A 27,660-nucleotide genomic window follows, 5' to 3' on the forward strand; every position below is an offset into this window, starting at 1 on the left:
TCCAGTGCAATGTCTCGAGGAATTTGCAGGACTCGTGATGGTGGAAAACTGTCGTAAAAGGGTCTCACAACCGCTACGTATGTTTAGTCTGCATGGTTGACCTGATCGAATTGCTAGAGAGATGGAAAAGATAAGACAGAAGACTGTACGGTACATGCACATGTAGTACAATAAAACTCAAGGTTCAAAAGAACCCCGAAAGGGAACAATGGGTATCATATTCGCTCTAATCAAAATGCTAGAAATGCATGGGCTTCCACTCCTGTCCGGGGTAGGATGTGGGGGACATGACGATCTCCTCACTGGAGTTGTCTGCGGTGATGGCAAGCTCTACTGGCTGAGGTGGGTCGTTGACTACACGGACCCGGTCCTCAATGCGATGAGGATGCGCGGATATCGCGTTTGAAACGGCAGTGTTGCGGGATGCATGGTTGTCCAAGGCCGGGAATACCGAGTATGTAACCGCTGGCTTTCGGGATCGAATGCTGAGCTGAGAAGCCAGGCTTTGTTGGTTGGGATTGCCTGGTAATTCGTGTTGTTGCCCGTGGTTTGACGCCTCGGATCTCTCCCCGTATAGTTCGTGTCGAAGGGGCCCCCCATGAATGTGCTCCTTGTCTTCCTCATCGCCCCGCTGCTCCTGGTTTTGGTCTTGGGTGCCTTGCTTGTGTTGCTCCTCTCCCTGCAGTTGATGTATTTGGTGGTCTGGTAACTCCTCCAACGGTGACTGTGGACGTGGAACTCTATCCTCGTAGAATGACCTGGGAGACGGTGACCGGGAATGACTAGGGAGAGGCGGGCCGAGTGTACCAGCAGGGTGAGACCCGGGGGTTTCATTCATGAATTTAGGCTGAAACTGCGAGTAAAACCGACCGGTCGCCAGAGAGGATGACAAGCTGGGTGGGCGTGGAGTCGGCAAAGGCTTTTGTTCAAATGGATTGCTGAGGACCGGTGGTCCATCCTGTGTAGCGAGACTAGTATTCACATTTCCACTTGGCGACGGGTGTGTCGGCGGGTATTTGTTCTTCAGCTGCTCCGACATGGTTCTTGTGTGGTCTCTCGATTTTCTCTCAGGGTCGTGAGAGTCTTGCCGGCCAAATAGTCCCTGTTTAAGTCAGAAAAAGAAAACAAAAGAACTGTCCAAGTTGACATACGCTAATCCTGTTGAACCGTTTCCGCTGACCTCCCGGGGGCGCCTGAGGTCCTTGCGGTTGAATACCAGAGAGGAGATCTCCCACAGAAGCGCGTCGTCGTCTCCCAAAGTCCTTCAGTTTTCCAATAGTAGATCCTCCATTCTCTGCAGGAGATCCCGATCTTGAAGCTTGTGAAAGACCGTTAGCAGGTGTCGACGGGCGAGTGCCTTTGCTATTGGCGCTGCGCTTTCCGAAGCTACCAAAGCTCAGCATACTGCTTCGGTTTGCCGGCGAGTATCTGACTTCATTTCTCAAGGGGCTTTGCACATCTGGAGCAGATGGAGGTTGGCCGTTGATCGATTTTCTTTTGGCTTCGAGAACCTCAGCAGAACTTGCGAACCCTGACGAATAGAAAGGTATGAAAGACCTTCTCTTCACTTGAACAGATGGCTGGTCATCCACAGAATGCTCAACCGGTTTATACCGGGGTTCTGGGGCTACCTCGTTTGCTGCATCTTGCAAAGGAGAAGGGGGATCCCTGTCGAGTTCTTCGTCAGATGTACGTCCGGCTTGCTCGTCAGCTCCGAGTGTGGAGACGGAGGGATGGCGTCTATAATCCTGGCTAGGTGCAAGCCCATTATCATTGTCCTTGGGAGGAGGCGGAGGAGGTTGAGGACTTTCATCAAGCACTGGACGGATCGACGGGGTAATAATCTCCGGTGTGGACTTGCTTGGCTGATGCCCCCGGCGGTTCGTAAGCGGGAAAGGTACGTGAAAAGGCTCATTGGGAATGACTGGCAACCGATTTTCTGCGACTGGGGCTTTGTTCGCCAGCACGGATTGATTGCCAGTTGGGATCTCTCCTGGTTGCGGTATTGGCTCTGTGAATTGACGTTTCCCGCCATATACCTGGCTAAATGCATCCAACGACATCGGTGTACTTGCCGCCCTTCGGTGGTGAGAATCTGTAGGCGAAAGACCAAGCGCGGCTATCATCTCCTGCTCTAACTCTCCAGTAAAGGCAGACTTCCCCGGAACTTCAGGTCTAGGAGGGACACCGCTGGAAGAGGACAGTTGCTTCGGTTGCACAGCTGTCTCGCTAACACGGTTGTACGACGGGTAGTTTTCCCCCGACTTGGTCGCTTTGACAGGTTCGCTGGAATTGTGTTCATCCTGTCGATCTAGACAGAAACTGACCCCCGGTGGATCAGGATCAGAGCTGAGCTCGGTTCGCTCAGATTTGAACATGGGTAGACTGCCAATAGCGACAGAATTCCGCAGAGAAGAGTTACCAGACACCTCACCCGGCCTTGAAGGGAAGGATAAGTGAAAGCTGCGCCGGGAAGCACTTGGAGTTGACTGAACCTACAACATTACCAACATCAGAATGTAAACAAACAGGGGCGGAATGTTAGATTGTAGCAAGGAAAGACGCATCAATCGTGTCTCATTCTAGAGCTCAATGCGAAAGGTGCGCGGAATTACATCGTGGTATCCAGAAAATGAAGCAGCGCAGCGATATCGAAAGGGAAACATTAAAGCGACGGCCTCCACCGTGCTTACCCAAATAAACGACTCGCTCAAACGAAAAAAAAAATCAGGCATCTACCTTCTCAGAACCGCCACTGGGTCGGAACCTGCTTCTGCCCTTAGCAAACAGCCCCTTGGCTGCTCCGGTAGCCTTGCCACTAAACGCTCCCGCAGTATGAAGGAGCTCCTTTCCTTTCTCCCCGACTTTCTCCTTGTTCATCACGGTACCCAGGTGGCCTGACGGACGTCGGATATGGGTGACACTAGTTGGAGTACCGTCATTCAAGGAACCGAGACCCCCAAGAGTACCTAACTTAGGGAATCTGATGCGCGAAGGGTCTGGCACGGTAGGGGAGAGATTCTGGCTCTGTTGGACCACGTCGGCATACTCTGGGTGATCATGAACCATAAACTCTAGCCAATGATTCAAACCAGTATCAACGGTGGCAAACTGGTCGCGGGTGTGTTCGAAAGACCTGATACGCTGGTTGACAGATGTGATACCGATGATTTCACGGAAACCCAAAAGTTTGGATTCATCAAAGGATGAGCTGCCGGCGTTAGAAGAGATATGGAGGGGCGGAGGCGGCGTAGCTCCTGGTCCCATTATTTGCTCCGGTGGTGTAATGTTCTGCGGAATAGGTGGAACAATCGAAAGTCGAGGCCTTTCTACAGCACGCTGAGTAGTTCCTTCTTCATCAGAAGCATGCGGGTCGTGCAGCACATCCGACAATAGGACGGGCTCCTCACTTATCGGCTCAGGCTCTTGCATAGATAACGATTTGGCTAAAGGAGGGGGCGATGAATAGCCGCCAGGCATTTGAGGCGCCTGTAGTTCTGCCGAATCAGAGGATTCCCATGAAAACCGTCTTTCTAACTTGGGCTTCTTTAGCGGATCAACGTTCGTGCTATCCGCGTCTTGACTGGTCGCATAAGGGTCTTGAGACACCGAAGGAGCCAGGTTAGTCCAGTCTGGGTGGCTTTCAGAAAACAACTCAGCGGGTGCCTGCGATTGAGGTTGGTTGCTGGGCGGGTCCTCCGAGGGGGTGGCTTCCCGACTTAATGATCGGATAATCTCCTCCCTCAAGCGATCATTATCGGTATTCTGGGGCGATTCTTCGGCTCCCATGATGGTGGGGATTTCGCCATGGAAGGCGTCAGAGCCCGATGCGCTTCCGAATTTGAGAGGGGCAGGCATATCCTGCCCATTGTTCGAGTATGATTGCATCAGTGCGTTCGGAGGAGAGATTCCCTCATCAGATGAATCTGGTGAGAGATTCTGGAGTAGAGGAATGGAGGATAATTCTGCACGGTCCGCCGTTGGGGTGTCCTGGTCTGTGAATTGGGGCCTTCTCGAAGGACTGTTGTCTGAACTAGGAAGGCTCAGGTCCCGGCGATGACCTAGGTTTAACGCTGGAACCGCATTGGCAGTTGCCTTCGGGGAGTTTGACTCATTCGGCTCCTCGAGAATGGTAGGTGTTCTTTCATCAGTCATAGTACGACTGCCCATGATAGGGCTGATCGTCGAAGTGCCATCGCTGTTCGACCGTGTGAAACTAGTGGCAGTAGATTGTGGAGTTTCTGGGACATCAAAGGCCTGATTCACTACCGATCGGAATCCCGTGGAGGAGTTGTGGTGCAAATAGGGCTCCTGAGATGCAGAGCTATCCTTCGGCGGGTTGGAGTCTGCACCACCCAAGAAATCGGTACCAAAGCTAGATACGCGCTTGACTTCCGGTAGACCCAAATCGAGCTTTTGTTGATCTGTTTGAGGCGGAACTCCAAACCCGTCAGGCTTGGGATCATTGCTACCAGTGATAGGATAATGCTGTGCGGCTTTCTCCTCGCGCATGCGTTTATAGAGGTCGGCCGGCCTTACAAAGGGCAAGGCCTTTTGGTCTCCTCCACTAAGATTCCTACCTTTGCCATCAGCCAAGTGCGACTCGCCGGCTCCGAGTCCGATGCTAGACAAACGCCTCGAGGACAACTCGGATGAGCTGCCAGTGTTGCGGGTGACATAGGGCGGCCGATGTACTACAGGAGGCGCCTCCTCCTCTTCGTCGTCGTCGTCGTCGCTACCCCAGTCACCTCCATCATAAGAATATTGCTTCGCTTCCACCCAGCGTTTTGTTTTGGAGCGGTTCACGTTTGTTTGGAATGAGATCGGGGTTCCGCTGCCTGACGAGAGCGGACTGAGCACAGTTGGCGGGGAAGGGCTAAGGCAGGTCTTAGTATTTGAGGACTAGATATGCGACTAGATTTGGATAAATTGTCTTACAGTTTTGGGGCTCCATGGCCCTGCGATTGGGTTGGGTCTGCCATTAGGGAACAGGATCAAGGTACTGAGTCGCGCGCGATCACCAGCATCGACTGTTGCCTGGTGGTCTCTGATAATTTTGCGCAAGAGAAAGTTGTAAGTGTTAGAGAAGAATGTGAGCAGCAATGTTCTCTTAATGATGTGTATGGGGAGAGAAAGGTGGCGATTTGGCCCAAGTTGGGCAAGCACCAATCAAATAGGTTGGGACAATTGGATGAAACAAGATGTACAAGAATGACGTGTATCCACAGCGGAACACAAGATCAAGCCAGCTATATCAAGAAGAATAGAATAGCATTAGTATCATGAAACGAGCTAAGTTGTATATTCCCCTGATCTAACGACGTCAAAGGGCTGAATTTGGGTGGCGGTGCGGGGCTTATGTAACGCGTTTCGGATTCCAAGGTTTAGTTACGTGGACGAACGGGGCTCATTGCGACAAAGTCGACCTTGTGGACCTCGTTGGCCTTGACCCTCCATCTTCTTACTTGACTGTACGGAGTATATCCGGTCTGCTTTGTTCCTGGATTCAAGTCACGTTGTACCTCGGAGCTCTTTACCTGCAACCGGACACGTCTTCACCTCGCCCCCCTTATCTATTGCAGATAGATCACACTTCAGTTCCAAAACCGAGTTCGGCCTTTGTCGACATTAATTTACATTTGCTTCTCAATACTGGTGCTCCTTGAAAGACTATAGCTACTTGTCTCCCACGCTTCACATCTTCCACATCGCACAATGACCGGCCCGTCGATACAAGACAGGACCAGCGAGTTCAGCGCGATCTTGGGCCACGCCCAGAAGCGCCTGGGGACATCGAAAGTTGGTTCGCAGCGCCAGGCATTGTTGACTGATGCGCAAAGGCGACAAGCCAATGTGTCGCCCCAAGGTCCCGTACAGGAGGCGAAGGCGGCAAGGTCGGAGTTCGCACGGCGGGCGCGAGATATCGGAAGGGGGATAACTGGAACAATGGCAAAATTGCAGCGATTGGCTGAATGTAAGTCTGGTCACGTTGCTCAAAATGCCAGCAATCTAACGAGGAAACAGTGGCGAAGCGGAAAACACTCTTCGACGACCGGCCTGTCGAGATCTCCGAGTTGACATACGTGATTAAGCAAGACCTCGCTGCTTTAAACCAAAACATCGCCTCGCTACAGGCGCTCACCCAAGCGCAACACCCCAAATCGAATCGCTCGAAGACAGACCAGGAGGGAGAACACAATGACAATGTGAGTGAGGCATGGGAAAGGCCGCGCACGGACAATTCGCTGATTACCCATTTCAGGTTGTTGTTATGCTGCAGGGAAAGCTGGCCGATGTAGGCGCTAGTTTCAAAGAGGTACTGGAAGTCCGCACGAAGAATATTCAAGCATCCCGAACTCGAACCAAGAACTTCGTTTCCTCGGTATCGTCCAAATCACACAGCGCCCTCGACGCACAGCGCTCAGACTCGCCTTTGTATAACACCGCGGGACGACGGACACCTCAGCCCGGATATCAAGGCAACTCCTCCGACCTTTTGACCCTCGAGCCCTCAAACCCTTCGCCCTTGGGGCGTCCGTCCTTCCAATCAGATCAACAACTGATGGTAATGGAAGAAGGAGAATCGAGTAATACATATGTTCAAGCTCGAGGCGAAGCCATCGAAGCCATTGAGCGAACCATCAGCGAATTGGGTGGCATTTTTGGTCAGCTGGCGCAGATGGTTAGCGAACAGTCAGAAATGATTCAACGCATAGATGCCAATACCGAAGATGTGGTCGACAACGTCCAGGGAGCACAGAGAGAACTAATGAAGTATTGGACGCGTGTCTCCGGCAATCGCTGGCTAATTGCCAAAATGTTTGGTATTCTGATGGTATGTTCACTCATATTAAATTTCTTGTCTGCTCATACTAATGACCGTTATAGATTTTCTTCCTTCTCTGGGTCCTGATTTCGTGATAGACATGATATCTGCCCTTTTTTCATGCTGTACTATAATACCTGGCCCGTGTGTTTCCACAGATCATGGCCCTTCTGCATATCCGCACTCGCTGAGCATTTTCATGTCTTTTACTGCCTGGCTAGACTCTGGGATGTCTAATTCATCACTCTCTTTATCTTCGTTTCCACTTTTTTCTGTGCTCTGTGCTCTTTGTTGCTTGGGACTGTGTCCTCATGAGCCACACGCGTAAATACACCTCAAGTACTATTTGAATTCAATGAACCGAGATCATGCGATAGCCATGAATCACTTCTACATTTTGAAGCCAGTATTCATTCTATTTATGTCACGCATCAAACTGCGTCATCACATTCCACAGTTCCGACTCCGCCCACCCCAACGAGGGCTGATTATCGAACAATTCCCACACAAGACTGTCATCCCATCCCCCCACAGACGGTGGCGCAGTGAGTTCTCCGGTGGAATCTGCACCCCCAAGACCGACAAAAGCCGGAGGGTCATTGCTAGCACGGCCAAATATATCTGTGTAGGACGCAATATTGCCCTCGGTGTTTCCAGCTGTGTTCGCTTCGGGGAGTGCAGCTGTTGGCTGTTCTGAGCGGGAAGGTTCGGGATTCCCTTTGACCAAAGGTGCACACAGGTCCAGGAATTTGGAGAATAGCTTGTACAGCTTGCCGATCGAGGCATTCGCCTCTGCGAATTGATGTAGGTCGCCGGTGATGTTTTTGATCATATTGAAGTCTTTCTCGTTTGATGTTGCGATCACGTTGCAAAACAGGACAAAGAACGGTGCTAGAGGGAATAGCAGCATTGTCCTGTTAGGGTCATTAGTTTCGACTGTAAGGTATTGAGAGTGGCTTTGAAATAGCTATATCATACCAGGTAAGAAAGTATGGATAGGAATCGATAGAATTGATGCGGCTTGAGCATGCTTCCTGTAAAGCTCGAAGAGTGGAGAGGGCTTCTCGGGCAGTGTACAGACAGTTCTCGCAAACCAAGCGAGACTTGAGTACCGAGGAGCGGGCTTGGATGATTGTCGTGAGAATAGAGTAGTAGTTGAAGTCAATTGATAGCCATTCGCGCCGCAGATGGCTCCATGATTGTGGGAATTGCTGTTCTTGGTGACGACGAGACTGAAAATTGGGTTAGCGGTTATGCTGGCGGATCCTTGATTTCTCTTACTGTTTGCATATTGGAGTGGATTATTTGTGCCCGCGCCACAAGATCAGACAGTATATTGGCCTTCTCCGTGTCTCCGGTTGTCTTGTTATCGAGCAATATGTACAGTAGAGTATTCTTCAGCTCTGAATACTCCACTATGCCTGTCATCATAGTAGATGTTGGTAGATCAGGGTCGATGTGGATCAACTTGGTTGGTTTGACTTTCAGATTCGGTAGAGACGGTGGTCGGAGGAGCAGGAGGCTGAGTGTTTTGTCGAAGTAGTAGCACATGTACACACTAGCGTGAATATTTTCCTCTATCTGACTTCGAGGACTGGTATCTGTGATGTTGTGATAGTTCAAGGAAACAATCATCCGTGACGCTAGTGCTGTCAACATCCAGCAGCGTGTCATGTCTCCTAAATATTGCATCAAACGGGTCTGTCGTGAGTCAGAAATGAGTCAATGTATATAAAGCCACGCGGAAGAGACAGGAGAAACATACTGCAGACAGAACCGATTGAAGCAAAAGAAGACTAGGTTCAGCTGCGAGTGGAATTTGATTCAAAATCTCTGTGGCAGCGACTTCATACCTCTTCTTGAGTGACCGAAAATGATCCCTCAAAGGCTCGCTTATAATGAGAGGGGCCATTTTTGATATACAAATCATGGCCTTCACCCAGACAATGATCCGGTAATGCTGGAGCACTTGCTCACATTCTGTGCCCTCGATAATTGCAAGGCCCATTTGCTCTAGTACTTTGTCGGAGATGTGATCAGGCCAATTGATTGTTCCCTGAGAGTTGGTTTTCTTATCGGATCCTATAATGATCAGTATCATTGACATCTGACCCATTCTCGATAACTTACCAGGTAGCATCATGTAGAGCAATTCCGGTGTGAGAGTAGGTGGTTGTATGGTTTCTTGAACATCCATATCAGGCATAGCCGCAGTCTCCTCCCAATATAGAGTCGGATTGGATAGCTGACTGACGAACTTGCGCGCTGATTCAAGGGCCGTACGCCTATCTTTTGATAAAGCCGGGTTGCATTGGAGTTCATGCTCAATGTACTCCCTAGCCTCACTCGCGTGATGTGTTGAGCCAGGAGAATGTGCCTGGTGCGCCACACTCTGAGACTTGCGGTGCTTACTTAGTGGTGCCTGCAGGGCAGCTGTGTCATGGGGCTCATACGCTCGATATCGCTTCTGATTGTCGTTGAGAATTTCAGTATTACTTGTTAGGTTGCCCGAAGGCGAAGAAGACGTTGTGCTAGTGGCGTAATTCTTTGCTGGAAAGTATATTGCCTCTTTATTGCTTGACTCTTCTAGCCTCGCCAACCTTTGGGACAATGTCTCCAATCTTGAAAATGTCAGCTATAGATTTTAAAGACGCGCATCGTGAATTGCACGTACCGAGAGACCCGTGGTCTATGAACTCGTGCCTGGCGATTGCGAAGACATTCTGCACCTGCATCGGTACAGTTCATGCAAGGGTCCTGGCGATCGCATTTCACCTACTCCATACAATGACCCGAGATAAGCATCCGTCAAAGAATCATATGTGAAAAACGAATGGTTATACCTTCCGAGTATGACATAAATCGCACTGGTAGCCGATTAGCTGAGCTACATTATGTTTGTTTTAGAAACAGCCTATGCCTTTCGCGACGACATTATTCAGGCAAACTTACCGCAGACATATTGATCTCGGAACTCGCAACGGAATTTCGGAATCAATATTAATTAGGCACTGGGGGAGAGAAAGGTGTCGGTTGAAGTTGTGTGCTCGGCGCCCGAACTGCCGGGAACCGAGCGGAAGCGGTTTAGCGCGGAGCTTCATCTCACAGGCGCGAAATATTTTCTTATTAGTATTATAGCTAGAAGGATAAGAGGAATTAATTGTATAGTATATCCAAGGCGAAAGGAGTATAAAATGTGATTTACAATTTGCATTGAAGACTTTTGTACTATTCCAAGCTATCATTCGTCATAACAATCATAGCAATATTCACATTCCAATCTCACAATGGACCCGTGGAGAACGTGCAATTCTGAGTCCTGAACAGTATGCGGAATAGCCCCTCGTCGGTCCATCTCATTTTGTGCTGCTTGGAACCATATATGGTTAATTTTTGGCTCGAGGTCTGATTGTTCGCCATGATCACTGAGAGACGCATTGTACTCGTTCAGATCCCATCGCATCGCCCACAGAAACTCCTTTCTATGAGACCACGTGGAATCATGCTCGCCCTTTCTTTTTCTTTGGTTATCCTTCGCGATGGAAACAAAGAAGCTGACGATTCTCTCCATGGTGGAAGTGGTGAGAAGGAGACTAAACCAGCTTTTCGCGGAGGAATGGGGGATTTCCGGGCCCATCAAGCGCTGGACCGTCGAAAATAGAAGCTGCATGCAGTGATGGGTCGACAGAAATATATGTGTATCGTCAAAAGGCGCATTACGGAGAATTGATTGCTGTCTTTCAATAGAAGATGCCATATTTTTGTGGCGATGACCCGAGTGATCAGAGTCAGAGTCTGAAGATGCGGATGATTCTAAGAAGAATATCGCGTAGGCTCTATATTCGAGTTAGTTAGTAAGATTCCAAGAAATAGTTAACTAACTAGTACAGTGGGGCCATACATCGGATACAAAAGCTTGGCCTGGAGCGAGGCTACAGCTTTACTGTAGACAACTTCTTTCTCTGTTTGGGAAGACGACCACAAATGCTGCGCAATTGTACTGGTCTCCAGATGATGTGCGACCACATGATCAGCCAGGTGGTGGGAGAGTCGGATGCAAGTATTCCAGCATCGTTTCAGATCGCCGAGATATCCCAGAGAATAACCTGCATTGTCATGAGCCACGCCTTTGCTATAATGAGGAGGTGGCGGAGGAAATAGCTCGGAGACGAAGGCAATATCATCACCCGGCGACAGGCTGCCATCAATACAATGGCCTGGATGCTTCTGTTTTCGGAGTTGAATATATGCCCATGCTATGGCAAATTCCAGCTTAGAAACCCGGTCATGGAGCGCTCGACAGGAAAGAGACAAAGACCCAATATCCTTCAGATCACAGGATGCTAGGATCATAACAAAGATATGAGATGGGAGTCGCTCCCATCCCGAAGCTTTGGACTCTTTCGACCCAGCTGACATCGAGCCCCGTTTACCCCTCCGAAGGACTGTTCGGACTCGATGGATAAAATGCGTATGCGTCATAGTTCATACATTTGGTGAATTATTTGAGATATTCTTTCATGTACCTCTGAGATCTTTGAGATGGAACTGTAAATAAGACAAATGGATGATAGAAACTTAGATGGAATGGCTCCAGCTGTGATTTGAGTGTGCCCAGACTGTAGAGACGCAGTTAAGGGACCAAACAAAGTACTGCAAAAACACCATTTGATCCTTTCGAGCGAAGATGTGGAGTTTGAAACAACCGAGATTGGGATGATGCCGGTGATGTGGACCTCATGCCTTATATTCAAGGCATCAGGATATCACGGACATCTGCCTTCCCGATCCTTATCCTTTCCTCTCCTCAATACCACCAGAGATCAAATTGCTTTAATCAAGCATGCTAGTCATCGATGTCTAGCTGGGTTGTTTTTCAAAGAGTGTGCTGCAGCGATGGTTTGTCCAAATAGCTCCTTGGATGGTGGCCGGGCAATGGACTCGCCATCCAAACAACCCGCATCGTTCGCATGCGTGGTCTGTCACGATCGGAAGGTCAAATGCGATAAACAAGACTCGTGTAGTCCCTGCTCAAATTGCGCCAAGGCGAATGTGGAGTGCATCTACCGTGCTCCACCACCGCCTCGTCGCAAAAGGGACCGTGAGACAAATGAAAGTGTGTCTCATGGACGCGGAAAATATCTTAGACGCAGCACGGAATTCGAAAGAAATCCACTATTCACTCAGAATAATCATGGTTCTGCTGAGGGAAAGCAACGGATTGAAGCAGGGAAAAGTGGATCTGGGAGGATGATCACGAAAGATGGCAATTCCATCTATCTCGACACGTGAGTTGCTTTGCACTGCATTTGACCTAATGTCAAAGTTGAAGTTCTGACTTGCACATCAGCGATCTTTGGACCAGTGTCAGCAATGAGGTTAGTATTTTCTGACTCCCGAGTGCTGTCGATGCTGACCATCTTTGCTAGCTCCCAAATGCAGCGGACGTATTGAGGGATGGATCGGATGGTGGTACCGATGACTTTTCCCAGGATGTGAGCGACGATTATGCGATACTCTCGACATCTGCAAAAAGAGACATTCTCATAGAACTCCACCCAAGCCCCCTGAATATCTTCAAGTTGTGGCAGGCATTTCTCGAGAATGTGAACCCACTCACCAAAATTATACATGCCCCAACTGTGCAACAACAAATTTTGGACGCCATGAGTGATCTGCCAGGAGTAAGCCGGGAGGTCGAAGCATTGATGTTCGCAATATACTGCATAGCATTGATTTCCTTGCAAGCAGAAGATGTCGAGAAGTCATTCGGAGAAAGCAAGAAAGCCCTCCTGTCAAGGTGCAGACGAGGAGCGCAACTCGCTTTCAAGAATGCATCGCTTCTTCGCACATCAAGCTCAGTGGTTCTCCAGGCATTCATGCTATATTTAGTATGTCTACATTCCTTGAGATCTAATCCCTTTCTAACGATGTTTAGCTCTGCATGCGCTCGTTCTCTGACCCACATACTGTCTGGACATTATGTGGCATTGCAGTAAGAATTGCGCAACGAATTGGGATTCACCGTGACGGGGCTGCACACGGACTTTCAGTATTCGAAACCGAGATGCGCCGTCGCATCTGGTTCCAGCTCATGATCATAGATGGCACATCTGCACAGTTCTGTGGTGTAGCAGCATCGCCGCTCCCAACCACAATCGATGTCCAACCACCAATGAATGCAAATGATAGTGACCTCGATCCTCGCATGACGGAGCCAGCCTACGAGAAGCCAGGACCGACAGAAATGATGTTCGTTCTGGCTCGGAGTGCATTTGGAAAATGGCTCTTTCGTGTGTCAAGCCAGGCTGAGAATTCTAATACTGGGCCATGGGCCTTCTTATCATCGTCATCGATGCCCTTGAAGGACAAGGATAAAGCAATTGATAGACTGGAAGCACACATGGAAGATACGTTCTTTCGACACTGCGATAAATCCATCCCGCTACATATAGCAACGACAATGATGGCGCGTTCAGCTATATACTATACCCGGCTGATGGCACACCATCCTCGTCTATACAAGGATCCCAACAACATCTCCCAGGCAGAGAGAAGGATCATCATCGACAATTCCCTCAAGATGATAGAGTATGCTGACTACGCCCAAAACAATCCAGTCGTACGGAAATACTCGTGGCACATGGTGAATCACATGCCATGGGACGCCATCATATTCATGCTCACGGGGATGCGGCACTGGACTGATTCCGAAGAGAAGGACAAAGTCTGGCAATTGATTGGAAATGTGTACTCTGGGCATATCGGAACGATGAGCAAGAACGCCCCAACACCTCTTCACATGGCCATTGAAAATTTAATTGTCAAGACCTGGCGGAAGTACATTGACGAGTGTAACCTCAACCACCGCACACCAACGCCTTGTCCAACTATCGTTGCATCCTTGCTAGCCAAAGCAGCAGGAATTTCTAGTCCGCAACAGGAAGATGAAAACTTAGAAGCTGTCGAGCGAGGTGTTAGGCCACAAGATCAATCCAGGCACGACCGTTCTAGTTCACAATTCGGACTAGATGCCGAAAACTTTGACTTCCTGCTTGATGATGGCCCGAAGACTTGGAATGATTGGGACAATCTTCTCGGCAACTTCCAAGGTTCTTTTGCAGATGATGCAACATATTTGTCGTGACATACGACGCTGATTGCTCAAAATTCGTACACCCACCATTTCTAGCGAATCAAGAGGTATGGGAGCAATGATCGTATTCGAAATCCAGGTGGACCCCCAAGTTGGAGAGTCTCACGTGCGAGGTACATGACGCGAGTAAATGCGATATTTTACGACCTTATATCCCAACAGCCAAAGCTGTTATTTTGTTCCTGTACTTGTCGATAGCTATTGATAAGCATTTTTGGTAATGTATCTCAATTTCTAATAAATAGGAAATTTGTAATATTATAGTATCAAAATATACGGAGTACGATGCTATGAACTAGAAATATATATATCCTCGTCACTACACAGTTCATTCAAGTTTCCGAATCCCCTAAAGTAAATAGATATCATATAAAAAGCATTAGCGTGTGGAAAGTCTATATAGCTACATGTAGATAGTTAGTGTGGGTGTTGCGATATCATCTTAGCATTTACTATGTCTTTCGCAGTGTCTAGCTCGCATGTGAGATGCGCTATATGAAAAGCTTCATTTTCACCTGCTAACTAAGTTGAACTAGGTACTGGCTAATAACTAGATAATAAATAGCTTATTAAGTCTCTAATTTGGAGTCCCAGTCTAAATCATCCTCAAATGAGCCGCTGGTCGGTATACATCTTCGGACTCGCGCGGATCGGCACGCGACGCTCCGATGCCTCCACGTGTCTTGGCGTCTACGATCCTCGGGGTCGGCGACTAAACAGCCGACCAGCGATGATCATCAACATTTTTTGGAGTCATGTCTTTACACAGCGCTGGTATGTGCTTGGTCAAATTTCTATTTAAAGTCGCGTTCCGCGCGGTGCCGATTTTGAATATGACTACTAATTTCCCACCTGCAATCGTCTGAGCACGGTATTCTGCCATCAATTCCACCTACAGACCCCCCAAAGATCGTTCCGAAGATCTCCAAAGATTGTTCCAAGATGAAGCCCAAAACGGATGTTCTCATTGTCGGTGCAGGCCCAACTGGCCTTGTCCTTGCCCTGTGGCTTCACCATCAAGGTGTCAATGTCCACATTTTCGACCAGGCGGAGGCCCCGGCGCAAAACTCACGAGCGATCATTGTTCATGCGCGCATAGTCGAGCTGTATAGACAGCTAGGATTGAGCGAAGCCTTGCTGGAACTTGGGTACAAGCTGCCGGCCACGAATCTCTGGGTTTATAGGCAGCATAAAGCACACGTCCCGCTGGAAGACTTCGGTCGCGATTTGACTCCGTACCCGTTCATGCTCAGCGTACCGCAAGACGACCACGAAAGGATGCTCGAAAAGCGACTGAATGACGTGGGCATCCATGTCGAACGAGGGACAAAGTTGCAAGGATTTGTGGACCACGGGTCTAGCATCACTGCCACCTTGTTCCGCGAATCTGATGGCAGCTCAACCACACACGAGGCGTCATACATAGTGGGCTGTGATGGGGCGCACTCGGTTGTTCGCCACGGGATTGGTGCCAAATTCGAGGGCGAAACGTACAAACCGCTGTTCTATATTGCCGACGTTGAAGGCAAAAGCGAAAAGCACTTCAATGGCGAAGGGAACGTGGTGTTCACGAACGACACTTTCAACCTGGTTGTCCCGTACAACAAAGCCGGCCATGTGCGATTGGTTGGTATTATCATGCCGGATGAAAACGACAATGACAACTCTGAATCGCTAGTGCACCAGCACCAGATCACGTTCGACGACGTTCGACCCCAGATCATGCAAGCCATGGATATCGATATCACCAAGGTCAACTGGTTCTCCACTTATCGCAGTCACCATCGTGTGGCCGACAAATTCCGCAGCAATCGGGCATTTCTTGTTGGGGATGCGGCTCACATCCACAGCCCAGTCGGCGGGCAGGGCATGAATACCGGCATCATGGACGCGATCAATTTGGCGTGGAAGCTCGCAACGGTCCTAAAACAGACAAACATGAGCGAAGATGCACAAAACCAGCTTTTGGATTCATATGAGAACGAACGCCGCTCATTCGCTATGATGATAGTCAAGTCCACCGACGCGGGTTTTACCACGTTGACGTCAAAAGGAATCTTCCCGCACATTCTTCGAAATTGGCTGATTCCGTACCTTGTGCCACTGCTCTTGAAACTTGATTTTGCCCGGACTAGAATCTTCCGCGGTGCTTCCCAGCTCGTTTGCCACTATAGGGGCAGCAGTCTTTCTCTGGCTGGAGAAGGGGCCGTGCAGCCTGGCGACCGTCTCCCATGGGCTGCAATCAACGAGGTGGATAACTTTTCAACCCTGCGAGAAGTCTGTTGGCAGCTCCATATCTATGGCGAATCCCTACCACAAATTGAAAAGTGGGCCCAACAGACGAGTGTGAAGGTCTTCGTCTTTCACTGGCAGGATCAATATGCCAATGCTGGGTTGATTGAGAATGCCGTTTACTTGCTCCGACCTGATCAGTACATTGCAGGGATTTTCAAGGACCCCTCTGTTGAGGGGCTGAACGAGTACTTTGCTACTCGGGGGTTGTACCTAGGTCGAGACTAGACTGTAAATACCAGCTCCCCACTATCCAGTTCATTATCAGCTTGTACCCTGAGACCACGTGCATTGCCATCGCATGTTACCGGTAATTTCCCGTTTGAGATGCGGGACATCATGTACATCTCCGATCTAGTTGACTCCCCGAGAGCACCAAGTCACAGCGTGTGAACGGGACATGGGGGCCACATGGTCTGCACACCCCTACGGCATGCCAGAGAACTGGAGTGTGATTGGTGACTTGGCACATATTAAAGCCCGTTGACGCCCGCTGTGATTGGTGTACCTGTGGGGCTAACCATGTTCCCCTACTGGGGTGGGTCTGTGGGAGACCCCACCTATACTTTCGCAGGGCATTCTCCCCGGCACTCGTTCTCTATGGCATCCAATCTGTATACGACAATTGATGATTACCGACAGCCTCCGAGTTGTTGCAAACTCCACCTATGTTGTGTCGGGCATTGTCGCTTACACCCTTGTCCGGCCGCTGAGAACTCCCCGGGTGAACATGTGGCAGCGACGGCCGCTTCTCATTTGCTCGAGCGTCTAATTCCAGGTACAGGGCTCAAATGCCAAGCGTCTCTCCTGATGCATTGGCATGTAGGGAGGGAGATATAAAAGCCTTGCGACCACCGAGGGAAATGATCTTCGTACTCACCTCAGTCCATCTCTCTCTACCACACTTCCCGACACGATGAAGACCACCGCTCTCATTTCCCTGATCGGCCTGTCCGGCACCGCCCTTGGCGCCGCTGTGGACAAGCACACCAGCACCCCCTTCGGCTACAAGCCTGGCTCCAAGGAGTCCATTGCCAACATGAAGGACAAGATTGAGAACGTTGTCTGGATCCTTCTCGAAAACCGTGGATTTGACAACATTCTGGGTGGAGTCAAGAAGCAGGGTCTGACCAACGTTGTCAACAACGGTCCTTTCTACAACCTGCAGAATGTCAGCGATCCCCACAGCACCAAGTGGGCCAGCCAGTACAAGAACTACGACTCGGTTATCAACGATCCCGATCACTCGCTCACTGGTACCAACTTCGAGCTCTTCGGCCAGTACAACCCTGACAATGCCGCCATTGCCAACGGCACTTTGACCCCCAACCTGTCTGGCTTTGTCGAGCGCCACATGCTCGCCCACCCTAAGATCTCTGCCCAGCGTGCTGCTGACGAGGTCTTGGGATACTACTCTGAGAGCCAGATCCCCACCATTGTTGACATGGTTGATGAGTTCACCACCTTCAACAACTGGCACTCTTGTGTCCCTGGTGTAAGTCTTCCATGTTGCACATTAAACAAACATCAAACTGACCATCAATTAGCCTACCAACCCTAACCGTCTCTGTGCGGTCTCCGGTTTCACCGATGGCCACGGAAAGAACGACAATGATTTCGATGTCTCCGCCATCGAGACCGGCAGCATCTTCCAGACTGCCTCTGAGAAGGGCATCTCGTGGCTCAACTACGACGGTACCAACGGTGCCTTCCTCTCCGATGCCATGTTCTTCGACTGGACCGCGAAGAACGCCAAGAGCAACGTCGTTCCCCTCGAGAACTTCTACCAGGACGCCTACTTGGGCGTTCTCCCCCAGTTGTCCTACATCAACCCCTCCTGCTGTGGCCTGAACACCAACTCTATGCACCCCTCCGGCAACATCTCCTACGGTGAGGTGTTCATCAAGCAGATCTACGACGCCGTCCGCACCGGTCCCCAGTGGGACAAGACCCTTCTCCTCGTCACTTTCGATGAGACTGGTGGATTCTTCGATCACGTTGCCCCTCCCCTTGCCGTCCGCCCCGACAACAAGACCTACACCGAGAAGGCCTACGATGGCAGCTCTTACACTTTCAGCTTCGACCGTCTCGGTGGTCGTATCCCTACCTGGTTGCTCTCTCCTTACACTCCCAAGGGTCACGTCGAGGGATACGGTACCGACCCCGCCACCGGCAAGACTACCTCTTACAGTGCTACCTCCGTGCTCAAGACCCTCGGTCTCCTGTGGGATCTTGAGGACAGCAGCCCTCGTGTTCAGCACTCTCCCTCTTTCGATCACCTCATTGGACCTCGCATTCGCTCTTCTCCGAAGACCCTTGCGAACCCCCACATCTTCCCCACTGATGTTTAAGAGGTTCTCCTACAGAGTGGCACTGGCTTGATGAGATTAATCTTCCGCAAGTTGGAGCTTATAGACACGCGCTGCAGATTTTGCAGCCGATTTTCTACTAGACTGGTTGTTTATAGTTGTTCGAGATGTTGTTCGAGTACAGTTAAAATATAATACAAAAAAAAATTGCTTTCAACTTCTTTTCAAGTGTCTTTCCAGATGTTCTTAGTTATATGTCTCTTGGGATAATAAGCCGAAAATTGTAGAGCATGGAAAAGCACAACTCGGACAAGGCAACTGTTAGTTCAGAGAAGCTTCAGCAGGAATCAGCTACTATTTTGATCAGTGTCTCAGCTCGTCTATGCCATTCTTGGCCAATTTCTTAGTTTGGCCGAGTGGAGTGGGGGGATTATTTAACCCCGACACGATTCGGCAGAATAACTTGGCTTTGTATACATACTTGATCCTTCATTGATGTGAGAGTAAATGTCTTGAACTCCCCTTGAAGCTCTTTCGCAATCAATTCTAGAGTACAAGTTATTTTATCATAGAACACAACGAAAAATTCAAGAGAGAAATATGCAAAATATACAAAAGTCCGAATTTGTGCCTAAGGCAGCAACCCTAAACCCAATTGAGCCGTCGATCTGGAGATTCTCGAATTCCGCTCCGAGTTGACAATAAATGACCAATCTTCCCTACGAGTTCTCCCCAACCACAGCTTCGCAACAATCAAAATGCCTTCTCCTATAAGATTGGCAAATGGGCTTCTAACCCGAGCCACCCGAAATATCACCCTCGAATCCGCTCCAACACAACGCATCCTCCCTCTCCTCCGAAACAACACCGCACCACAATGCAGAGCCTACACCCAAGCACAGCGTCCACGATGCGACCAAAACATGCGCGCCATGGTCTCCACACAGAACAACTTCTCAACCTTCGCCTTCCGAGCAGGCCCCAAGACAATGGGCCAGATGCGTCAGCGCAACTCGACCGGCCCGTTCTCGTGGAAGGCCGCACTGCTCTTCGTGTTGACCGGCGCCGGCATGATGCTCTACTTCCGTGTTGAGAAGGCGCGTCTGGAGCGCAAGCGCATGACGGAGATGAGCAAGGGCGTTGGCAAGCCGAAGGTTGGCGGTCCGTTTGTCTTGAAGGATCTTGATGGGAAGGAGTTTACCGCGGAGGACCTGAAGGGCAAATACAGCTTCGTGAGTTGTCCCGGAGGATGGAATAGAGAGCATGAATGGATTCGATGGATTTATCATGTTGGAACGGTACTCGCTAACATGATCTCGCCTTATTTCTTCAGGTCTACTTTGGCTTCACTCACTGCCCTGATATTTGCCCCGATGAGCTGGACAAGATGGCCGAGATCATCGAGAAGGTCAAGGCTGCTACCGGGGATGAGAAGATCTTCATGCCTGTTTTCATCACTTGCGATCCTGTCCGTGATACGCCCGAGGTGCTGCGCGAGTATCTGAAGGAGTTCCACACTGGCATCGTCGGCTTGACTGGTACCTACGATCAGATCAAGCACGTCTGCAAGCAGTACCGTGTGTACTTTAGTACTCCCCGGGATGTGAAGCCCGGCGAGGATTACCTCGTGGATCACAGTATCTACTTTTATCTGATGGGTGAGTGCTGATAAGACCTCATACATAGCCGTATGCTAACCTTTATCATAGACCCCGACAATGACTTCGTCGAGTGTATCGGCCGACAGGATACCCCCGAGTCTGCATCCAAGGTGATCCTGGAGCACATCAATGACTGGAAGAGAGAGGGAAAGCCACTCAAGACGGAGTAAGAGTCTCGCGCCAGGTGTATGTATGGAAATTGTACAATAGAACCATTCGAATATCTGAATACCCTACTCACGCCGGAACCGTGTCCCAATGTTCCTGTTTTTCGCGCTTTTGCTCGTATACTCGGGCATTCCGGCCAAAACCCGTCGAATATAGAGGCCCAGAAACCAATTAGTTTTAGTCTGGACGACACCTGTAAAAGATACCATCAGCATAACCCACAACCCACACTCGAGAAAACCACCAACCAACCAGTCCACCAACACCATCCCTAAACAACACCCTCCCCCAAAACCCTCCCCTCAGCATCCCTCTCCGCATTAGCCCTCCACTCCATCCCCCCATCAACAAACTCCTCCCTCTTCCAAATCTCCGCCTTCTCCTTACAAGCCTCCAGCACCGCCTCACCAGCCCTCCACGCCGCACCCCGATGTCCCGCACTAACAGCAATAGCAATCGAAGCCTCCCCAATCGGCACAGTCCCAAGCCTGTGCGCAATACTCACGCCCTCCAGCCCATGCGTCTTCACCGCGGCCTCGGCGATCGTCGCCAGCGTCTTCAGCGCCAGAGGCGGGTACGCCGTGTAGCTGAGTTGCGAGACGGAGCGGCCTTCGAAGGTGTCGCGCGTCGTGCCGAGGAAGAGGATGTTGGCGCCGGCGGCGGGTGAGGAGGTTTGGGATAGGTAGGTGGTTGCGTCCAGGGTGTTGTAGGTTAGTGTTATGTGGATGTTTTGTGTTGCGGAGTGGTGGGTGCGTGGGTAGGTTTTTGGGTCGAGGTGGGCTGGGAGGGGGGTTTGGTCTTGGGATGGCATTTTGGGCGCATTTGATTTTGAGGTTCAGGATTGATGGGGTTGAGGGAAGTTCTTTCAATGTTGTTGGAGTTGGAGCTGGGATGTTCCCCCTCGATGCTTATCTACTGCGGGGATCGGATAAGAGGTGTCCCCGATTTGCGGAGAGCAAGTCGTGGGAGTTGACAGCTTGCCGATGTTGGTTCTATGATCTGGATTCTATTGCTTGTATGTGTTCACGTCTCTTCATTGCAGGAAACAGTCTAGGTACAATTTATGGAGTATGGAGAAAAAGGCTTGTGGCCAACCTCAGCTCTCATATCAAACGAGCAATACAACAGCCTCATAGGGCCGAAGTGTCCACTTCTCACCGGAGAATCGCTTGAAAGCCTCCTCAACACCTTCATAAGTATTGAGCAAGACCTCCTTCACGCCGGTGATACCGTTGCTGGCCGCATCCCACTCTAGTGTCTTGTCTGTCCAGTGGCACACAACCAAGGCTTTTTGGTCGCCATACTGGCGAGTGTACGCAAAGACCTCCTGGCTTGGCTTGTCCAAAAGTGTGAAATCACCATACACAAAGATATCAAGGTACTTCTTGCGCAGTTTCAGCACAGTCGCCCAGTAATGGTATGTTGAGTTGGGGTCCTTGATTTCCGCTTCGGCATTGACCCGCACATAATCGGTGTTGATAGACATCCAGGGCTTGACGCCAGGTCCGGTGAAGCCGGCATTCTCAGCAGCGGACCACTGGACCGGGGTGCGTCCGTTGTCGCGTGACTTTTTCTGATATTCTTGCAGGGCAATTGCTTGGGCAGCAAGGTCGTCCTTGGGTATTCTATAGAATACTGTCAGCCAACATCCGCGAGTTGCACCAGGAGAGCGGGATTACCTTTTCCAGTGGTTCAGACAATCAATGTCTTTGTATTCTTCAATACCCCATTCTTTGGGCACATTTCGGGTTCCTATTTCCTGTCCTTGGTAGACGAACGGAGTACCAGCCTGCAATGCCAGTGCAGTAGCCAGCATCTTCGACGCGACCAGTCGATACTCCTCACTTGCATGCGCGAAGCGGTCAATAGAGCGCGGCTGGTCATGATTCTCCCAGTAGAGCGCATTCCAGCCATCATTGGCATACATAAAGGTCTGCCACCGCTCAAAGAAGTCCTTCAAGTCAGTGAGTTCCCAGCTGCCAGGTTCAAACTTATCAAGCTTGCCATGGTCCAGGTCAACATGTTCGAAATTGAAGATCATATTGATCTCATGGCGGTCGAATTGCACCGCACGGAGCACTTCCTTCTCGTCGGTGACGAACGGCATCTCACCTACGCTGAAGGCATCGTAATCCTGCAGAATCTTGCCCAGATCCTGAAGGTACTCGTGCAAGCGCGGGCCGTTGGCGTACCACTTGTCGCCCCACTGCCAGGGAGTCCGCGGGTCTTTGATGGGTCCGTCGGGGAATCTCTGGTCCTTGCTAATGAAGTTGATCACGTCCATGCGGAACCCGTCGCAGCCCTTGTCGAGCCAGAACCGCATGATATCGTGCACGGCCTTGCGGACGGGCGGGTGTTCCCAGTTGAGATCGGGCTGCTCGACTGCGTACAGGTGCAGGTAGTATTCTTGGGTCTGCTCGTCCCATTGCCAGGCACTGCCTATAGTGGAGTCTTCATTAGATGGATATAGTTAACCGGCGAGGATAAAGTACGTACCCTGGAAATGAGAGACCCAGTTGTTGGGAGGCTGGCGGTTGCCTTGTTCGTCGTACTTAGCCGGCTTCCAGATGTACCAGTTACGGTACTCGTTATCCTTGGAGCTGCGCGACTGCTTGAACCATTCATGCTGATCGCTGGTGTGATTGACGACCAGATCCATGAGGAGCTTCAGACCCCGCTCGTGGCATCCGGAAATCAATTTCTCGACATCTTCAACTGTGCCGTACTCATCGGCGATGCTGTAGTAGTCGGAGATATCATAGCCCATGTCCACCTGCGGGGATTTATACGATGGACATAGCCAGACGATATCCACGGCGAGGTTCTTGATGTAGTCCAGCTTGGAAATGATACCGGGGATATCACCGATACCATCGTCATTTGAATCCTTGAAGGACGCAGGCCAGATCTGGTATACGGAGCTCTCTTTCCACCAGGCACGGTGGTTGGAGTTTCCTGGTGTAGCCATGGCGGTTTGAATGCAGATGACAATTAAGAGATGAGATTAGGATAGTCTGAGAGGGAGAAGAGGGAATTTGTGATTCTGGAGCACTGCTGGCTATATATATGTATTATTCGCTGTAAGAGATGTGTTGTTAAGGTCACTTGAAGCATGTCCCACCGTGGGGCAGATGCGGACAATTATCGGGGTCCTCAGCGTTTGATATGTTCTATGTCGGCCCGAGATCCCCTCAACGATTGATACGTCGTATGTCGGCCCGAGATCTCTCGACAGGGGTGAGCCGACGGAGTACTCTGCATGGGTTGAATCACCACACACTGTTGTGGATCGTCTCCACCTAGATGACAATGGGTCTAACGATGATGCAACTGGACTGGATGGGCTCTTGGCGGACCATGCTTCATACAAATTGAACAATGAGAAGTAGAAGTATAGTTACTTGTTTAAGACATCAAGTAAACCACTGTTTCCGAATTGAAATTGCACTTATGCTATCTACAATTTCTATTTAGATCTCAACATACATTGTACGGGTACAAATTCCCACCTAGGCGGGCTTTATGTTGAATTCCAAACATTGAACTGAGCCAGCTTGCTTTGCACTAATCCGGGGAGGTTTCTGGAACCCTATGAATGTTATATGTTCGCCTTGAGTCGGTTGATGGAAATTGGGGGTTATTTTCGTCAATTCAGCCAAATCTCCAAGCCGTTCTCAAAAAGTCCGGAGAACGAATGCATATGGAATGTAGGACAGGCCTTTAGAAACGCCGCTATACCTCAGACGAGTAGAAACGAGTAAAGACGAGGTAGAGATGTAAAGAGACAAGATAGAAACGGCGAATCTCAAGGCGGTGTGACGGGAGATATAGCGGAATCGAGGTAAATCGAGAGCGGTGGATTGGCCATGTTATCGTTATCGTAGCTTAGATTATTCTATCTCCGGCTTTTGTAGGCGATCCTTTCGCTCAGTTCTCCTTTTAAATGCTCATCAATCATGGCGCCTCCGTACCGGAATGACAAGTTTTCTTCTGGCTCATCTAACCGACCGTTCCCTTCGCGAAATGATCGCGATGGCCGCATGTATGATGATCGATCCCGATCTCGCTCGCCTGGTAAGCTTCTCCCCGCACGTCAATGGTGTTAAGCCCATAGACGCCTTCGGCACGGGCCCAATTCTCCACATGGTATTGAATCGTGGCTAACTTTATTGTCATTTGAATTGATGAATAAAGGTGGTGCACGCTCCCCTCCTCGAAGACTAGCGGCCGACAGCAGACTCGAGTACCCCAGAGACCGAGAATCTGGACAAGGCTACCGAGGCCATGATCGAGATGATAACCGCCGTCGAGCCTCGCGCTCATCTCCTCACAGGGGCAGAAACGCGTACAAAGACCGCGATCGAGAGGGTTATCGAAGCGCGAGCGGCAATCGAAGCCGGAGTCGCAGCCCTCGTCGAGGCCAGCCGAATATGGGACAGGTGAGCCGAGAAGTCATGATGGATGGACTTCCGGTGGATATGACCGAAGAGGATGTGAGTCGTTAAATCAATGCCCTGATCAGGCGTTTCAATATCTCTGTGGCCGGGGACAAATACTGACAATGCTCTATTATGTACAATTAGATCGCGACTGAACTCAGCAATGCCTATCATACTGACGGCCTGGAAGATATTCGAGTTATTCGTGACCGACAAACGAGTATGTGAAAGAAACAGACCATTTGCAAATATGCGCATCGTTTTAACCTGGTATTGTGTTCAACAGAGTTGTCGCGGCAACTAGGGTTCCTGCGATTTTCCACGATTGACGCATCACGCGAATTTGTCGAACGCAATCATCCTTCCATATTTTTCTACGGTCCCACAAACGACCGAAGTACTCAAGTTCGCATAGCTTACAGCCGTGAGAGGGAAGACCGAGCTCGCGCAAAAGGTGCGAGTGACTGGAACTGCAGAAAGGTAAGTCAACGTGGTGGGGACAGGAAACATGCTTTCCTACCTCGTACTTAGGTAATTACTGTTACTGTTCTGTGCTTACAAAACCAGTGTCTCGTTCTCAACTTTTCCACACGTCCACACTGTTTCAAGTGCGGTAACCCACGACCCGGTATGTATACCATCCCCCACCCCTCAATCCTCATCAACACTAATCATCCACGCAGATATGGATACCGGTCCCCCAGGAGTTCCGATTCCCAAGATAGCTAACGATGGTGACAATGATGTCGCTCCTGAGAGCCAGCCTTCCCAATTCTTGCTGATCCGTGGTCTGGAGGCGTCTGTCACGGAGGAGCTTCTTGCAAAAGGAGTTGCTAAACTGTATCGGCCGTCTGTCAACAATGACAGCGCCACTGACAATCAAAAGAAGGGATCGAAGATAGCCTCGACCACTGGTGACAGCAACTTGGGAGCCCGCGAAGGCTCTCTCCGCCGCGTGCTCCTTGTACGTGATCGCAGAACCAATGAAAGCTGGCGTTACGGATTCGCAGAATTCGCGGGAATCAATGTACGGTTATCATTCATCTCTCATATTGTTTCCTCTTCTAATACTTGTCATTTCAGGATGCCCAAGCTGCCATGACGCGGCTCAAGTCTTTCGAAAAGTTTACCATCTCCTCAAAGCCGGTGTTGGTCACCTACATTCACGGTGGAGTTTTTGTTCCAGTCATGAACGCCTCATCCAGTGCTAGTCACTTCACATTCAGCCCATCTAACAACCCATCGCTGAAGTTGATGTACTGGGATGATGCAGCATACGTGAAGGAACTCGTGCTGTCAACAGAGGAAGACGATCCTGTAGCCAACAAGACAACTTCCAACCATGGAGACGTCCAAGCCAAGGGCACGAAGGACGATAAAGGCAAAAAGAGAAAAGCCGATGGCCCGCCTATTTCGAACCCCAAGAAGCTTGCAATGCCATCCCAGCTCCAATTCTGGAGTGACCGCCACGCTGAGCTGCATGGGATTAACAGAAATGATGCCGGAAACCCCGCAGAGGGCTCGATCTCCGCAACTCCGGCGACTGACTCGGCCGCTCCACCAGCTCCATCATTCGCAGACTACAACCAGAACCGCTGCCTCCTGTGCATGCAGCAGCTTGTGGATGCGGGTCATCTTAGATACCACGAGCGCACTAGTGATATCCACAGCGAAAACCTAAAGGATGTCAAATTGAGGGAACTCGGCGTATGCTGGTTGATGATCTATGGTATCGTGCCCTTGCCTACTCCGAACTATCAAGACAGCAAAGACGAATATCGTGACGGACTCGAGCAAGAATACTCCATCCCTCCATCAGCTCGATCCTTTGCGGACCTGAATCGCAACTGGTGCCTGTTGTGCTTTAGCAAGTTTGATACTCCGGCAGAGGTCCTCGTGCATGACCGCGTCAGTGAATACCACCGAAAGGAATTGAAAGATGAAGAGGCGGTGAAGTGGGGCTTGAACAAGCTTAAAGAGGCGGATATCGCGCAGGATATCGCGCCGGCGGCTCCAGAATACAGAGACCGCGCAAAGGAGCGTCGCAAGGCATTCGGACGTAACGATGCCAATGCCCGCCCGAGACCCTCTGAACCAGAGGAAGAGGACGAGGCACCCGTGCAGACAGCCTCGATCGGTGCTTCTCTTCTCAGCAAGATGGGCTGGTCGGAAGGATCTGGCCTTGGTGCTCAAGGAACCGGTGTGACTGCGCCGATTGCTACAGAAATCTATGCCCAGGGCGTCGGACTGGGTGCGCAAGGAGGTCGACTGGGTGATGCAACCGAGGAAGCTGGTCGGAACACTCGGGGACGGTACGATGAATTCCTGGAGAAGACCAAGAACGCCGCACGCCAGCGCTACGAGGAGATGGACCGATCTTGATCAATCCAAGACGGTTGAATGTACAATAGGGTGGAAGTGGTGGGGGTGGTTGGGATATGAGAGGGGGATGAATTGAGAGTGAGGGGGAGATATCTGATGTTCACCTTGTGCCATAACTGGGCAGCCGATTCCATGTATGATAACGACAACTAATGAACTTGTACGATGTACTTAGGTAGTTGATTTCCTCTGCCACTTCTTGGCTATCCCTTTCCGTTTTAGTGCTCAGGCTTTGCCGCTTTTTGCTCACTGAATTCCAAAAAGCGCTCATGAGTCGTAGTAAAAGGGAATATCTTGGCAAAGTCGGTTAATAGGCCTTGGCATCTCGGTCTTTTCCGTTCCTCTCTCCTTCCACTTAACCGCGCAACCACACATCTCGCCTGCAAAAATGGATGAGCTCCGTAATCTTCACAGTCACTGGACTGGT

The 27,660-nt window shown here is 50.3% G+C and overlaps 11 protein-coding genes across 11 annotated transcripts; 6 read left to right on the forward strand and 5 right to left on the reverse strand.

The window, feature by feature from the left end:
* Positions 1-238: 238 nt before the first annotated feature.
* On the reverse strand, positions 239-4,982 carry N7518_002909 (uncharacterized protein; the record flags this gene model as incomplete). The annotated part of the gene is made up of 4 exons (XM_057183836.1): positions 239-1,102; positions 1,152-2,495; positions 2,740-4,876; positions 4,939-4,982. 4 exons carry the CDS (start codon positions 4,980-4,982, stop codon positions 239-241), a joined length of 4,389 nt encoding a protein of 1,462 aa, XP_057045286.1.
* Positions 4,983-5,715: 733 nt separating this feature from the next.
* On the forward strand, positions 5,716-6,921 carry N7518_002910 (t-SNARE syntaxin; the record flags this gene model as incomplete). The annotated part of the gene is made up of 4 exons (XM_057183837.1): positions 5,716-5,974; positions 6,025-6,206; positions 6,263-6,835; positions 6,889-6,921. The coding sequence occupies 4 exons, from the start codon at positions 5,716-5,718 to the stop codon at positions 6,919-6,921; spliced, it is 1,047 nt and encodes a 348-aa protein (XP_057045287.1).
* Positions 6,922-7,250: 329 nt separating this feature from the next.
* On the reverse strand, positions 7,251-9,574 carry N7518_002911 (fungal specific transcription factor domain-containing protein; the record flags this gene model as incomplete). Its single annotated transcript, XM_057183838.1, has 6 exons — positions 7,251-7,740; positions 7,805-8,058; positions 8,108-8,527; positions 8,592-8,908; positions 8,957-9,447; positions 9,501-9,574. The coding sequence occupies 6 exons, from the start codon at positions 9,572-9,574 to the stop codon at positions 7,251-7,253; spliced, it is 2,046 nt and encodes a 681-aa protein (XP_057045288.1).
* A 493-nt stretch (positions 9,575-10,067) lies between these two features.
* Positions 10,068-11,308, reverse strand: N7518_002912 (uncharacterized protein; the record flags this gene model as incomplete). Its single annotated transcript, XM_057183839.1, has 2 exons — positions 10,068-10,662; positions 10,728-11,308. 2 exons carry the CDS (start codon positions 11,306-11,308, stop codon positions 10,068-10,070), a joined length of 1,176 nt encoding a protein of 391 aa, XP_057045289.1.
* A 414-nt stretch (positions 11,309-11,722) lies between these two features.
* Positions 11,723-13,973, forward strand: N7518_002913 (putative C6 transcription factor; the record flags this gene model as incomplete). Its single annotated transcript, XM_057183840.1, has 4 exons — positions 11,723-12,114; positions 12,177-12,204; positions 12,256-12,717; positions 12,765-13,973. The coding sequence occupies 4 exons, from the start codon at positions 11,723-11,725 to the stop codon at positions 13,971-13,973; spliced, it is 2,091 nt and encodes a 696-aa protein (XP_057045290.1).
* A 951-nt stretch (positions 13,974-14,924) lies between these two features.
* Positions 14,925-16,502, forward strand: N7518_002914 (putative FAD binding monooxygenase; the record flags this gene model as incomplete). Its single annotated transcript, XM_057183841.1, has 1 exon — positions 14,925-16,502. One exon carries the CDS (start codon positions 14,925-14,927, stop codon positions 16,500-16,502), a length of 1,578 nt encoding a protein of 525 aa, XP_057045291.1.
* A 688-nt stretch (positions 16,503-17,190) lies between these two features.
* N7518_002915 (putative phosphatidylglycerol specific phospholipase C) lies at positions 17,191-18,625 on the forward strand (the record flags this gene model as incomplete). The annotated part of the gene is made up of 2 exons (XM_057183842.1): positions 17,191-17,769; positions 17,822-18,625. The coding sequence occupies 2 exons, from the start codon at positions 17,191-17,193 to the stop codon at positions 18,623-18,625; spliced, it is 1,383 nt and encodes a 460-aa protein (XP_057045292.1).
* A 716-nt stretch (positions 18,626-19,341) lies between these two features.
* N7518_002916 (SCO family protein) lies at positions 19,342-20,414 on the forward strand (the record flags this gene model as incomplete). The annotated part of the gene is made up of 3 exons (XM_057183843.1): positions 19,342-19,815; positions 19,917-20,241; positions 20,293-20,414. The coding sequence occupies 3 exons, from the start codon at positions 19,342-19,344 to the stop codon at positions 20,412-20,414; spliced, it is 921 nt and encodes a 306-aa protein (XP_057045293.1).
* A 269-nt stretch (positions 20,415-20,683) lies between these two features.
* Positions 20,684-21,223, reverse strand: N7518_002917 (molybdopterin synthase catalytic subunit; the record flags this gene model as incomplete). Its single annotated transcript, XM_057183844.1, has 1 exon — positions 20,684-21,223. One exon carries the CDS (start codon positions 21,221-21,223, stop codon positions 20,684-20,686), a length of 540 nt encoding a protein of 179 aa, XP_057045294.1.
* Positions 21,224-21,520: 297 nt separating this feature from the next.
* On the reverse strand, positions 21,521-23,380 carry N7518_002918 (glycoside hydrolase family 13 protein; the record flags this gene model as incomplete). Its single annotated transcript, XM_057183845.1, has 3 exons — positions 21,521-22,037; positions 22,092-22,851; positions 22,909-23,380. The coding sequence occupies 3 exons, from the start codon at positions 23,378-23,380 to the stop codon at positions 21,521-21,523; spliced, it is 1,749 nt and encodes a 582-aa protein (XP_057045295.1).
* A 988-nt stretch (positions 23,381-24,368) lies between these two features.
* N7518_002919 (putative G-patch domain protein) lies at positions 24,369-27,233 on the forward strand (the record flags this gene model as incomplete). The annotated part of the gene is made up of 7 exons (XM_057183846.1): positions 24,369-24,486; positions 24,607-24,905; positions 24,996-25,071; positions 25,138-25,331; positions 25,419-25,479; positions 25,535-25,878; positions 25,935-27,233. 7 exons carry the CDS (start codon positions 24,369-24,371, stop codon positions 27,231-27,233), a joined length of 2,391 nt encoding a protein of 796 aa, XP_057045296.1.
* Between the last annotated feature and the right edge of the window lie 427 nt (positions 27,234-27,660).

The sequence above is a fragment of the Penicillium psychrosexuale genome (assembly GCF_028828465.1).
Source record: "Penicillium psychrosexuale strain IBT 29551 chromosome Unknown utg000002l, whole genome shotgun sequence".
Lineage (NCBI taxonomy): Eukaryota > Fungi > Ascomycota > Eurotiomycetes > Eurotiales > Aspergillaceae > Penicillium > Penicillium psychrosexuale.